Source organism: Pediculus humanus, genomic scaffold (genome assembly GCF_000006295.1).
Source record: "Pediculus humanus corporis 1103172108194 genomic scaffold, whole genome shotgun sequence".
Taxonomy (NCBI): Eukaryota; Metazoa; Arthropoda; class Insecta; order Psocodea; family Pediculidae; genus Pediculus; species Pediculus humanus.
The window spans coordinates 311,367-324,079 of record NW_002987764.1 but is presented as its reverse complement, the minus strand read 5'-3'; the positions used below and the strand labels follow the sequence as shown (position 1 = coordinate 324,079).

Genomic DNA, 12,713 nt, shown 5'->3' with positions numbered 1-12,713 from the left:
ACGAGTAAGTAAATAAAATTTCTTGTACTTTTTTTTTTTACAAATCGCGAGTGAGACCGCCATATTATTATCATTATTACCTGCGTTTGATCCACACGCGAATATTTTAAAGGAATTATTATTATTATTATTATTTGGAAACAATTAAGAAATCGATAATAGAATCTATAATGAAAAATAATGATAATAGGGAGGTAGGGGAGAGGGGGAGAGGTTGTGAAAAAAAAAATGAAATAATAAATTTTCGGATTAGCCAATTTTTTTACAATCGAAATCTCGATTCAAATGCAAACAACCTCGTGGATTCCGCAATAGAAAAAAAAGTTTTGAAACTTTCAAAAGTTTCAAAACTTTTATTAAACTTTACCAATCCTTTTTTTTATAATTTCGATTTTCGTTTATTGAATTTTTTTTTTTTTTTTACCTTTTCGCGTGCTCGTCCGCGTGTGTGTGGGTGAACTTTAAAATTATTTCTTTTTAAATATTTAGTGTTTTTATAAAAGGCGGTGATATTAAAAACAAAACAAAATGGAGGGAATAAAAAATTTATTAATATATATATCCATACTCGGAATAGAAAATTCTATCGTAATTCGGTGTGTAATTTTATAAGGCGAGAATAATACGCAACGAGGTTTTGACATTAGAGTTAGAGTTATAGCTCACGATTGCTCATTTTACATAACTTTTACGTTTTATTAACTAATACACTTATATACGCACACGCACGCACTTTCAATTCGAAAATAATAATAATAATAATTTTTACAAGGATTGAAGTAGGTAAATTTATTTTGTAATATGGAGTAGGTGGATCATTGTAACAAAAATTAAATAATAATAATGATTTGCAATACGTCGTTGACGAACAATAGCAGAACGAGCAGGGAGGGAAAAAAATTTACAAACACCGAAAAATACTCTAAAATTATTATTATTATTTTTTTTTCGAATGAATTTTCCAATATGGCGGATTATTATTTTACTTAAATGTCTCTCCGTGATTTCGATCGACATAAATTATATAAATAAATCAATAAATTTATTTTTACTAATCTAGTTTTCACCAAAAACTTGTTGTCGAAAACATCCCACACACACTCTTTATCGAAAACGCAATCGATCCGTCAAATATTATTAATAATTATTACGATGTTAAATAATAATAATAATAATTATATTGCGTAATTTGTATTTAAATTTGTACCATAACTACTACTTCTATTACTATTATTATTATTATTATTTAATATTGAAAAAAATTTTTTTACTTAATACACTCGATACAAAATAAATAATTATATTCAAACTCACGATTAATTTAATAATAATAATAATAATAATAATTATGTAAGATATTTCAAAGTGCGCACAAATTTTTTTTTTTTTTAATAGCATCATTTAAAATGACAAACAAACAAACAAACAAACGTTCACATAATTTATTTATTTATTTATTTATTTACCTATTAACGTTTATTGTGAACATCCATGGGATTAACATTTCCTTAAACGATATATTTAATCGATTTTTTCGATATATCGTATCGATAAGTCGATAAATCGAAAATTTAAATCGGGCGTTAATTAGAAACGCGGGAAATAATAAAATTTTTTTACAATAATTATTATTAATTATATTAACACGATCGTTGTTGTAATTAAAAGGTCGAAAGGTCAGGAGAAGAAAAATCTTAATAATAATAATAATAATCAATCATTATTGTTAATAATCGATTGTTTATTTTTAGCTTGTGCCGCCGAAGAGAAGAAGAAGAAGATTTAATCGATAAATCAATTCTTTCATCGATCGATCGATCAATCGATCAATTAACATTGCAATTTGTTTGTTCGTCGTCAAAACGTATTTGATTTATTGTAAGAAGGCTGAGGTGATGATGATGATGATGATGATGATGATGGCCGATGCAAAACAAAAGAAACATGGTGTAATTAAAAACAAAACAAAAAACAAAAAAAAACGTTTCGAAATTCAATAAACCTTCGAAGTATCGAGCTTAAGCACGTAATGTAAGTAGGCTGAGTTTTATAATTTTTTTTTAACAATTACATAAGTATATATTATTGCATTACATTTAGGCACGGTTTTTAAAACAAACACATTTTCGGTTGTTGTTGTTGTTGTTTTTATTCAATTGTAAATTTTCATACGAATAATTAAAAACCGAATAAAAATTTTAGGGAAGTTGGATTAAGAAGATGATACCGATACCTACAGCTTATCAATAACCTTAAAATCTTTGATTATTAACCTTCGAATGAAATATCGATCGCCATATTGTTGACACGATTTCCACGTAAATAATTTACAGGTACAGATAAAAATTTTTATATTTATTTATTTATCGAATTTTAATCGATGACGTCAACACGCACGCGACGAATATGCGTATACGGTTTGCTCGATGAGTATCTATGAGTATATGGTACCCCATTAAATCATTTCGTAAATTTTTGGCTCGTAATAATAATCAGTCAGTCAGTCAGTCACCGATTGCTTAATCCATATTTTTAAAATCTCTTCAAATAATTAACCCACAAAAAAAAAAAAAAAAAAATTTTATTATTTTCGCAAAATTTATAAACGAAAAAAATAAAAATGGCCGGATGTTATTTAATAATAATATTAAATATATATATATATATATATATAGAATGTGTCAAACTAAATAATAAACAAGCGCCTGCGCATTTTTATCAAATTGAATTTTGTTGATTTAACACGAGTTTGTAGTAACGTGACCTTATGTAACGCGCCAACATAACAATTTGCTTCGCTTCGAACACCCAAAGCCAAACCGACCCGACGATCAACTTCAGTCGGATTCGGAATCTCCTCGTCGGAGGACGAAAGTTTTTAATTTTATTATTATTATTATTATTATTTCTCTCTCTCTCACCCACACTCTTTCTTTCTCACTCTTTTTTATTAAATAAGTTAATAATAATTGTGTCGGATTTGTTTTTGTTTTGAGCGCGCGAGTGCAGCCGGGTAAGAAGGTTAGTTGGGAGGAAATTGTGGTTTAAAAAAAAAAAAAAAAAGTGATTATGTGACGAACGGATGTATTTATAACCGAACCGGATATACATATTCCGAACGGCAAGTACGTGTTTCAAAACGTTTGTTTGTTTGTTTGTCTGTTTGTTAAAGACAATCACCTGTGTGATATTCTCATATCGCGTGAGTCATATGAATGATTGAATAGTTATTCTCCGGTTGTAGGAAATTTTAAATTTTGTTTGTTTGTCGATTGTTTGTTACCCATACGCGTATTATTTATTTTGGCGGGAAATTTTAATTTTAAAAATCGAGACTGAAATAAAAAACGATAAACGTGGCAAAAGAAATTTTGTATAAACGATGATTTTAAAAAGTTACATAAGTTTTAATCTACTGACGTTATAATTCTTAAAAAAATATAATAATAATAATAATTATATCATGTTTTTTTTGAATTGGCATCTTATATACGTAAACTTTAATAATGTTTGTTTGAGAATGTAATGTTTGTTTGTCATTCATTCCATTTGTTAAATTGTGAATGTTAAGTTCGAAGTACGTGAGAAATTAGTTAGTTTTTATTTATTTATTTATTTTTATTATTTAAAACTCTCGCTTAATAATTAATATCGTTTATTAATTAGAAAAGAAAAAAAGGTCGAATCATACGCCTACGCTAATAATAACGAGGAGGACTAGCTAATATCGAGCCCCTAAGCAACTCACCTCCTTGATGTTATGTAATAAGTTTTTAGTCTAAGGTCAGTTTAGTCTTAATTGAACTCTGGTCAGGCGGTGTTATGGGAACGGCAAATCGCGAACAATCAATCAATCAATCAATCACCATTTTTTTCCCAAGTCGAAAATTAACCGTCACTTTACATTATTACAACGCGAAAATATTTTCTCGGATACGTGATGACCTTATGAAAAAAAATCGGTAGTCGAAAATCGTTTCGAGTTCGAGATAATCGAATATCGAAATCATTCTATTATCGGTAACGTAATTACTTATCGATAAGAATAATATAATCCGTCAGTCGAGCTCGAAAGATTCGATAAATTTTTTTTTTTTTTTTTTGCAAAGTGTACGTTTAGTATGTCATGTAGAGGTTGATGGAACCGTATTTTATTATAATTAGCCATCTTTGTTTAGTTTTTTTTGTGGGGGGAGGGTGAATAAAATTTTACGTAGCGTAACATTTTTTAAATATTTAATGTTAACCTCCTCTACTATTTAAAAAAAAAAGGAGTCCAAAGGTGGTTTAATAGGATTAAAATAGTGTAATGGATGCATTATAGCCCCCCGGGTCACAACATGCGAGAGTCTCTCTCTTTCTCTCTCTCTCTCTCTCTTTCTCTCACCACGCCCGTAAGAAATGTATTACGAGGGTCAAGTCGTTTGTCATTAAGACATTAAAAACCGGCGGATTTAATTTTTACCCCGATTTTAATTACATAATAATAAATAATTAATTTTTATATTTGCGATCGAATTTTTTGTAAATGTATTAGGGTATTATAAAACGTTTCGCGAATTGTGATTCTATGGACTTTTGCGAATTTCCAGTGAGGATTTATATTTTTACTTAAAAAAGAGAGAAAGAGAGAGAGAAAGTATGCATTTCCGTGAAATTCGTGTGCGTAAGATTTTTTTTTTTTTTAAATAAATGAGCGGTAATGTTACGATTAGAACATTTTTTAAAATAATGTGTGGCGTAATTTGAAAATTGTAGGAAAATAATCATTTAAATGAAATTATAACTCTTTCGACATCATAAATTTAATTTTTTGTTTCAAGTTTGTGTAATTATGTTAACCTGTTATCCTGATTCATTCGAAAAATTATTTTGGTTGTTGTTGTTGTTGTTGTTGTTACTGTAGCGTGGTAATAATGATATTTATTGTTTTTTTTTTTTTTTTTTTTTTTTCAGGTACAGAAGCATCAATCATGAGTCTCGTTTCGGATATGACAAAAGATAGTTTCATGCATCGAAATAATTACATTCGCGTCGGAGATTATTACGAAAAAACATTTTTAAAAGGAAAAAACGTTTACGCCAATTACGGGGATACTCTATCGAAATGTGGAAAAGTTTTAGAAACGCTCGATTTGTACGATAGTTTCAATACGGTCGGAGAAATATCATCGGAAAAATTAAAACACGTGACGTACGGTTTAATAGAATCCATCATGGCGACTTTCAATCATTTTCCGGGGAAAAATTTCGGCGTCACCGGAACTAATGCGTCGTCGTCGTCGTATTTCGTTTGCGGGATTTGCGAAAGCGTTTTACGTCATCCCGTAACCCTTTCTTGCGGTCACACGTTTTGCCGAAGGTGTTTGATAAAAGACTCATCGTCGAGAACATGTAGAAAGTGTTGTCAAAAAATCAATAGTCCTTTCGAAACGAACGTTTTAGTTAAACAACTCGTCGAAAAATTTTGGTCTAAGGAAATAATTGGAGCGGAAATCCGCGACGAAGGAAACGATCATCTCCAAAGAAACGAATTCGATGATGCCGTGTCTAAATACAACGAAGCGCTTGGCATTGGTAAGTCGATATTTTGATGTTTTGTTGTTTGTTAGAAGGACGGGAATTATGGGGGAGGGAGGGAGGGAGGCCGACCAAGCATAAACACCGCGTGTTTGATGTTCGAAATGACGTGAGATAATAAAAACGATCGTTATGTAATAATTATACAAAAAATATTATTACAAAACAGGCATATTCTCTCTCTCTCTCTCTCTCTCATATAAGCTAAACTAAAGCAAGAATCGATTTTTGTTTGCTCTATACACGTTTCATTCCGTGCGTCAATTAAATTATTTTAACCCATTATTATTGATATTATTATTATTAATATTAATTATAATATTAATAATAATGTAATCAAAACACGATTTTAATGGGTGGGGAGTGGGGGGAGTGGGAGTGATAGTGATAAAACAACATTAAACGCAACGTAAATACATTTTTAACATCGGATGAGTGTAACTTACGCGATAAGTTACACAAAACGTCGTTACATACGATAAGAGATAAAAAAATGGTGGCGGTGGCGGTGGCGGTGGCGGCGGCGGCGGCGGCAATACACGGAGGGAAAGACTTTGGTTTACTAACGTAACGATGATGCAAAGTATTACATGGCCGCGCTACGATTAAGTAATTCAACTGTTAAAAGCTACGTCTGTTACATCTTTGAGCATAAGACTATAATTAGACTTTTGTTTTTATGTAACTGACAAAAGTTACGACAGAATAAATAATAATGATGATAATAAAAAGGGAGCGCTTGGTTTTTTCAAAAGAAAAACGTTTATTTTTGCAAATTTCCGGCGAAGGGAAGGAAGTAGTAGAAGATTTTGGGGAAGTAGAAAAGCTCGGGTCAAGTTTTTACTCGATGGAAACAACAACCGAAACAAGCAACAACAACAACAACAAAACAGACGAAGGAAATTACGAAAATTTGGAGAGAGAGAGAGAGAGAAAAATAGAAATGTTGTGTCATAGAATTGCATTGAAAAAAAAATTTTCCTTTTTTTTATTATTATTACTCAAGTTTTTATCGGTGATGAAATAAATCGAGGATTTTTAAAAAAAAAAATGGCGGTAAAGCGTACGAAACGATTTTTTCTGTTGTAATAAATTAGCATACCTTTAAATTTAAACAAATGACAAAGAAATAAAGAGAGAAAGAGAGAGAGAGAGAGAGAGAGATAACCTCGAATTAATTATGAAAAAAAGTAACATGAGAAAAAAAAAATAACAACCATAATTGCCATGAGCTCACAACAATTTTAAAGCCACGTCCGAGGACATCGAAACCATGTTACGTAATCCGCCACCGCCTACTACTACTACTACTACTAATACAAGAAGAGCAATGGCGGACGTACCTACGTGTTTACGTTCAGGGTTATGAGAACGGCAAAATCTCGTTTTCTTTGTTTTTTTTTTTCGAGTTGTTTGTTTCGCGCGCGCCTACACTACAAGGTGAAAAGTTCATTTTGTGACTCACTCAGACGCATGTTGATAACACTTATCATTTTTTTTATGTTTTAGTCGGACAAAAAAAAGACAAAGACCGACGAAGACGACGAAGAAATATTTAATATTTTTTTTTTTTTTTTTTTTTTTGAAATGCTTGGTCAAAGTTGAATAAACTAATGAAAAAAAAAAAAAAACGGGCTTTGTGTGGACATTGGCCCGCGGAACATTCTTCCGCCACGATCATTAGTTTTTAAAATTCTCATAACAAAGTTCGTTCTTTATTTTAAGTTGAGGTTTTCGTTAGATAAAAAAAAACCAATCCGTTTCCGCTTCTTAAAAAATTTTTTTCCAACGCTTTATCTTTCTTTATCTTCCATGTGGGTTTCCATGAGTACTGGAAAAAATACCTATCCGTTTTTTTTTTTTTTTTTTTTTTTCACGAACGTCAGGTATCTCTCTCTCTTCTTATAACCTTGATCCTTAATTTTTTTTTTATTACGTAACGTTAAATGTTTTTGATTTTTTTTTCGTTTGCCTTTCTGCTGGTACGAAATTGAAAGAAAATGACATTTTGTCGATTTTATTTCATTCATTCATTCATTCATTCATTCATAAAAATATGATTTGGCGTACGCATATTTTCCGCAAATTTTAATAACGAAATTTATTCTTCTTCTTTTACGTCATTCATGTCTTTGACGCACGATTCTTTTGGAATTGTTGTATATACGGTTGAATGAACAAAAACGATTTGTTGAAAACATCCAAAAAACCAATTATTAAATTCTTTCTTCCATTTTTTTTTTTTTTTTTTGGGATCCAATAAAAAAAACGGATGAATGGTTACGTAAAGTGATATCAAAGCGTAACTAAACCCGGGAGAATAACATTGTGGGGGTCAATCGTTTTTTTTTTTTTTTTTTTTTCAGGCCGCCACGTGAATAGCAAACACATTGACGAACATGTCGACTCGATCGGACGGTCGGTCGGTCGGTTAAATTATATAATTTCAATGACAGTAAATTTTAAAGAAATAAAAACAATTATTGTAAACTTACGCGCGAGAGTAAGATAAGAAAAAAATGACGTTTCAGGTATGCGAGTTTTCCGGAAATGGTAAAACGAAAAATAATAAAACGCGTTTCCGCGTAAAAAAAGGCGAATATGAGAAATGTTTAGAAAGTGTCAATTCCTGATCATAGAAAGAAGAAGTTGTTTTGTTATCATTATTATTATTATTTTTTTCTTCCCGTTTGTTTCAGTTCCTTCCGATCATTTGACACTATGTGCCAGGTCTCATGCCTTTTATAGAATGGGAAGGTATCAGGCGTCACTTGCGGATGCTGAACACGTCATACGAATTCGACCGCATTGGGGAAAGGTAAGAAATAAAATAAGATTCAGCAGTTCCTCCTCCTCCTCATCCTTCTTTTCCTCTTTTTCCTCCTCTTCCTCCTCCTCTTTTTCCTCCTTTTCCTCCTCCTCTTTTTCCTCTTCTTCCTCCTCTTTCTCCTCCTCTTCCTCCTTTTTTCCTCCTTTTCTTCCTCCTTCTCTTCCTCTTCTTCTTCCTCTTCCTCCTCCTTTTCCTCTTCTTCCTCCTCCTCTTCCTGTTGTTGTTTTTTAAATGTATTTTTTCTTAAAGTGCTTCAATTTATAATCGATCGATCGATGGATCGATAATTATCGATTTGATCGAAAAACCTTAACAAATCCTGAGAAATCGTTTTGATATATTATTTTTCATTCTCTTTCATCCGTATTTTTCCCGCGTAATTTTTTTAAAATTCAAATTCGTTTCCGATTTCCGGAAATGTGATGCCATTCGATTATTATTATTATTATTCGACCAGTCATTCAATGTCTAGTTCAAGGTCGTAACTTTTACCTTTTTTTTTTTTATCTTTTTGCTCTTCGGGTCATCGATCTCGTAAAAAAAATTTTTCTTAAAAGTAAAATGATAATGATGATGATGATGATGATGATGATGATGATGATGATAATTTCTTTACGATTAATCTCACGTAAAATTTTTTTTTTTTTACAGGGATATCACAGAAAAGGAGTCGCCATGCTGGCCATGGGTATGTTAGAAGAAGCTTTAACATCTTTATGTATTTTTGTCGCACTTGAAAAAAATCCTCAGGTGGTTCGTCACGATATATGCAAGGTAATTTTTTCATTTTTTTTCTTCTCTTTTGTCACCCAAGTAAGCCATTTCTGGGGATCCAAACAATTTTCCACCATTTTTGTTCTGTAAAATCGACCATTTGATTCACTTGCGTAAACTTTTTTTTTTTTTTTTTTTTTTGTAAAATCCACCATTTGATTCACTTGCGTAAACTTTTTTTTTTTTTTTTTTTTTGTATTCGTAACGCGACGTTAATACATAATATGACTTATATAAATATTAAAGAACACCCGGAAGGAACATTATTATCATTATCATCATCATTATTATTATTATTACTATTAATTTTTTTTTTATTATTATTATCGTTTACGGTTGAGTTTTGAAATGTTTTTATTATTATTTGTTTAAAAAAAAAGTCGTAAACGTATTTTTTTTTTTTTCGTAAAGTTGGCAATAAAAATAATGATTTAATTGTTTATAAAAAAAAAAAGAAGGAAAGGGGTGGGGTGGTGGAGGGGGACGATCAAGTTAACAAACAAAAAAAAAAGAAAGAAAATAAATCACATTAAAAGACAAAAAATGGAGTTACATAATTTTTTTTTTTTTTTTTTGATTTCTGTCGAATTGTAAACGTTTACGTAACGTTCACACGTTATGTTATAGTCATAAACGAGAATCGACATAATTAGATAAATTTTAGACTGATGGTAATAATAATAATAATGATGATGATGATGATGACGATGACGTAGGTAGGAAGGTAGGTAGGAAAAATCGTCGCGTTGAAAAGAAAAAAATTTTTTTTTTGTTTTGTTTCGGGTGCAGGAGGTTCGTTTAAAAGTTGAAAAAATAGAAGAGGTCTGGAGAATGAGAAAAAATCACAGGTAATGATAAAAGGGAGAGAGGTAGATAAAGAGAGAGAGAGAGAAAAAGTTACGCAATTACGAATGGCGAGTTTTTTTATAAAATTAAAGTTTTGATGATGGTTGATCTCTTTTTCTTTAATATATATTTTTCTTTTTTTTTTAAATTATAATTTACGACCGAAATTTTATTATCATTATTATTATCATTATTATTAATAAAATTGTAATCGTAACGATATTAAATAATAAAGTTGTTTTGTAACTTTTGATTTTATACACAAAAAAAAAAAAAAAAAAAAGAAAAAATGTATTTCGTTGCACTTCTGTGGTTTTCTTTGTCGTCTCTTTACATAATTGTTAATATGTTAAAAATGATGACGTCACACTCGAATCCGATATGCAACAATTATTTAACATATTATAAATTTATATTGTTTATACGCGTGGAGTCAGTCACGTGATTAAAAATTCAAAATTTTTTTGTTATTTTTAGATTCTTCACGGTCTTTTATGTGGTAGTAACAGCTACAACAACATCAACAACAACCATAACAACCATAACAATTTTTCTTCGAGGCATTTAAATCGATCTTTTGCTACGACCAATCACCATCACCATCAAATAAATTACAGACGTGGAAGATATTATTATTATTATCATCACAGTCCGATGGTGATAAACAGCGGCAGCAGCAGCAGCAGCAGCGATTGCGAAGATCATTCTAGTGGTAGCAGCGACGAAGATGTCTACGAATTTCCCGATTGTCTTTCATTATTAATAAAAAAAAATTTTCACGATTTGATAAATCACGTGTTTAACGAAATAGATAAAATAAAACGTGAGTTTGATATCGATTTATCGATATATCGTTCGATTTTTTTTTTTTAATAATTTTTTTTCTGGTGTTTCAGGTACGAACGTGGTAAAATCGATTGATCTCAGTTTGGAACCTTCTCTTATCGATAAATCGGATTTCGATTGCGTTTTATGTTGTCGAACATTATGGAAACCCATAACGACATCCTGCGGTCACACGTATTGTTTATCTTGTCTCGAACGATCTCTCGATTATAGTACGGCATGTCCGCTGTGCATGAAAAATTTATCGGATGTGAGTTTTTTGATTTTTTTTGTTGGGGAGGTTTGGGGGGTTTAAATGTCATCAAATTAATTTTTCGTTTTGTTTGTTTGTTTGTTTCCAGCACGTGTCGGTATCGTCGAAATCCGTGTCGGAGTTTTTAAGTAAATTTCTTAAAATGTATCTACCTTCGGAGTATTTAACGAGACAGATAACTCATCAATCGGAAATATCGAAAATGATGGTTTCCTGCCACGACAAAGAATCTTACATTCCGGTTTTTGTTTGCACGACTGCTTACCCGACGATTCACTGTCCTCTTTTCATATACGAACCCCGTTACAGGCTCATGATAAGACAGTGCGTGGAAGCGGGAACAAGAAGATTCGGTATAGCTGCTTGTTTCACATCGGAAAACGGAAGTAGAAGGTACGATTTTGAAATCCAGAATCCGTCGCGTGACACGACTGTGAAAATTTTCAGAAATGTATTATTATTATTATTATTATTATTTTTTAGATTTGCGGATTTTGGTACAATATTAGAGATCAAAGACTGGGTATTAATGTCAAACGGTTGTTCTATATTATCAACGGTCGGCGTTCGTCGTTTTAGAACGTTGTCGAGAGACGAACGTGACGGTTACGAATTAGCAAAAGTTAAATTATTAATAGATGAACCTATAACGGATTCCTGCCTTCCGACAATCAAACAATTTCACGACAAGGTACGAGAAAAAGCCATTTCGTGGGTGAAAACACTAAGCGAAGAATTCAAAGAAAAAGTTTTTACTTCTTTCGGTACTATACCGGAAGTTGAAGAAAATTGGAGATGGTTACCGGATGGACCGTCTTGGACGTGGTGGTTATTGGCCATCCTACCTCTCGGTCCCCTCCTTCAGGTATATTTCGTTGTACTTTTTTTTTTTTTTTTTTTTTTTTACTGAAAAACAACCGTGCGTGACGTTTTCTCTCTCTTTCTCTCGACAGGTGAGCATACTGGGGACGACAAATTTAGAAAAAAGGCTCAAAGCGATTGATAAAACGTTAAGTCAAATACAAAATAAAACTCACGAATATCATTTTAATAAGAAAGGAGAACCCAACGCATTTTTTTCATATCAGAATTCATAGGAAAATTCATCGTTTTTCATCACCATCTTTTGTAATCTTTCGACAAAAAGAACGTTAAAACCTCCTGTCGCAAAAAATAAAAAACAAAAAAATTTAATTTATTTTTTTTTTTTTTTATTTATAACAAAAACATGTTTTTTTTTTTTTAAACAATTAAATTATTATTTATTTTGTACAAAAAAAAAAAAAAACTAAAAAACGAATTTTAGCACAAGTTAGAATGTGATAGTAAAAATTTAACAAAAAAAAAATAAAAAATAAAATGAAAAATTTATAAAATTACAATAATATTTATTTAAATAATTAATTAATTAATACATCTCGATAAATAAATTTTTTTTTTCAATTTTATTTATCATTATTATTATTATTATTGTAATTACATAACCAAAGAAATCCGATTACTAGTCGCGTATTGTTCTATTACTACTACTTTTATTATTATTATTCAAAAATTTTTCATTACCTCATCATGTTTATGTAAATA

General features: G+C 30.8%; 1 protein-coding gene across 1 annotated transcript; it reads left to right on the top strand.

Annotated features, from left to right (window-relative positions):
• Nucleotides 1-4,973: 4,973 nt before the first annotated feature.
• Phum_PHUM426280 (uncharacterized protein) lies at nucleotides 4,974-12,226 on the top strand (the record flags this gene model as incomplete). Its single annotated transcript, XM_002429236.1, has 9 exons — nucleotides 4,974-5,577; nucleotides 8,280-8,398; nucleotides 9,062-9,184; nucleotides 9,974-10,006; nucleotides 10,508-10,853; nucleotides 10,927-11,126; nucleotides 11,218-11,522; nucleotides 11,613-11,994; nucleotides 12,083-12,226. 9 exons carry the CDS (start codon nucleotides 4,974-4,976, stop codon nucleotides 12,224-12,226), a joined length of 2,256 nt encoding a protein of 751 aa, XP_002429281.1.
• Between the last annotated feature and the right edge of the window lie 487 nt (nucleotides 12,227-12,713).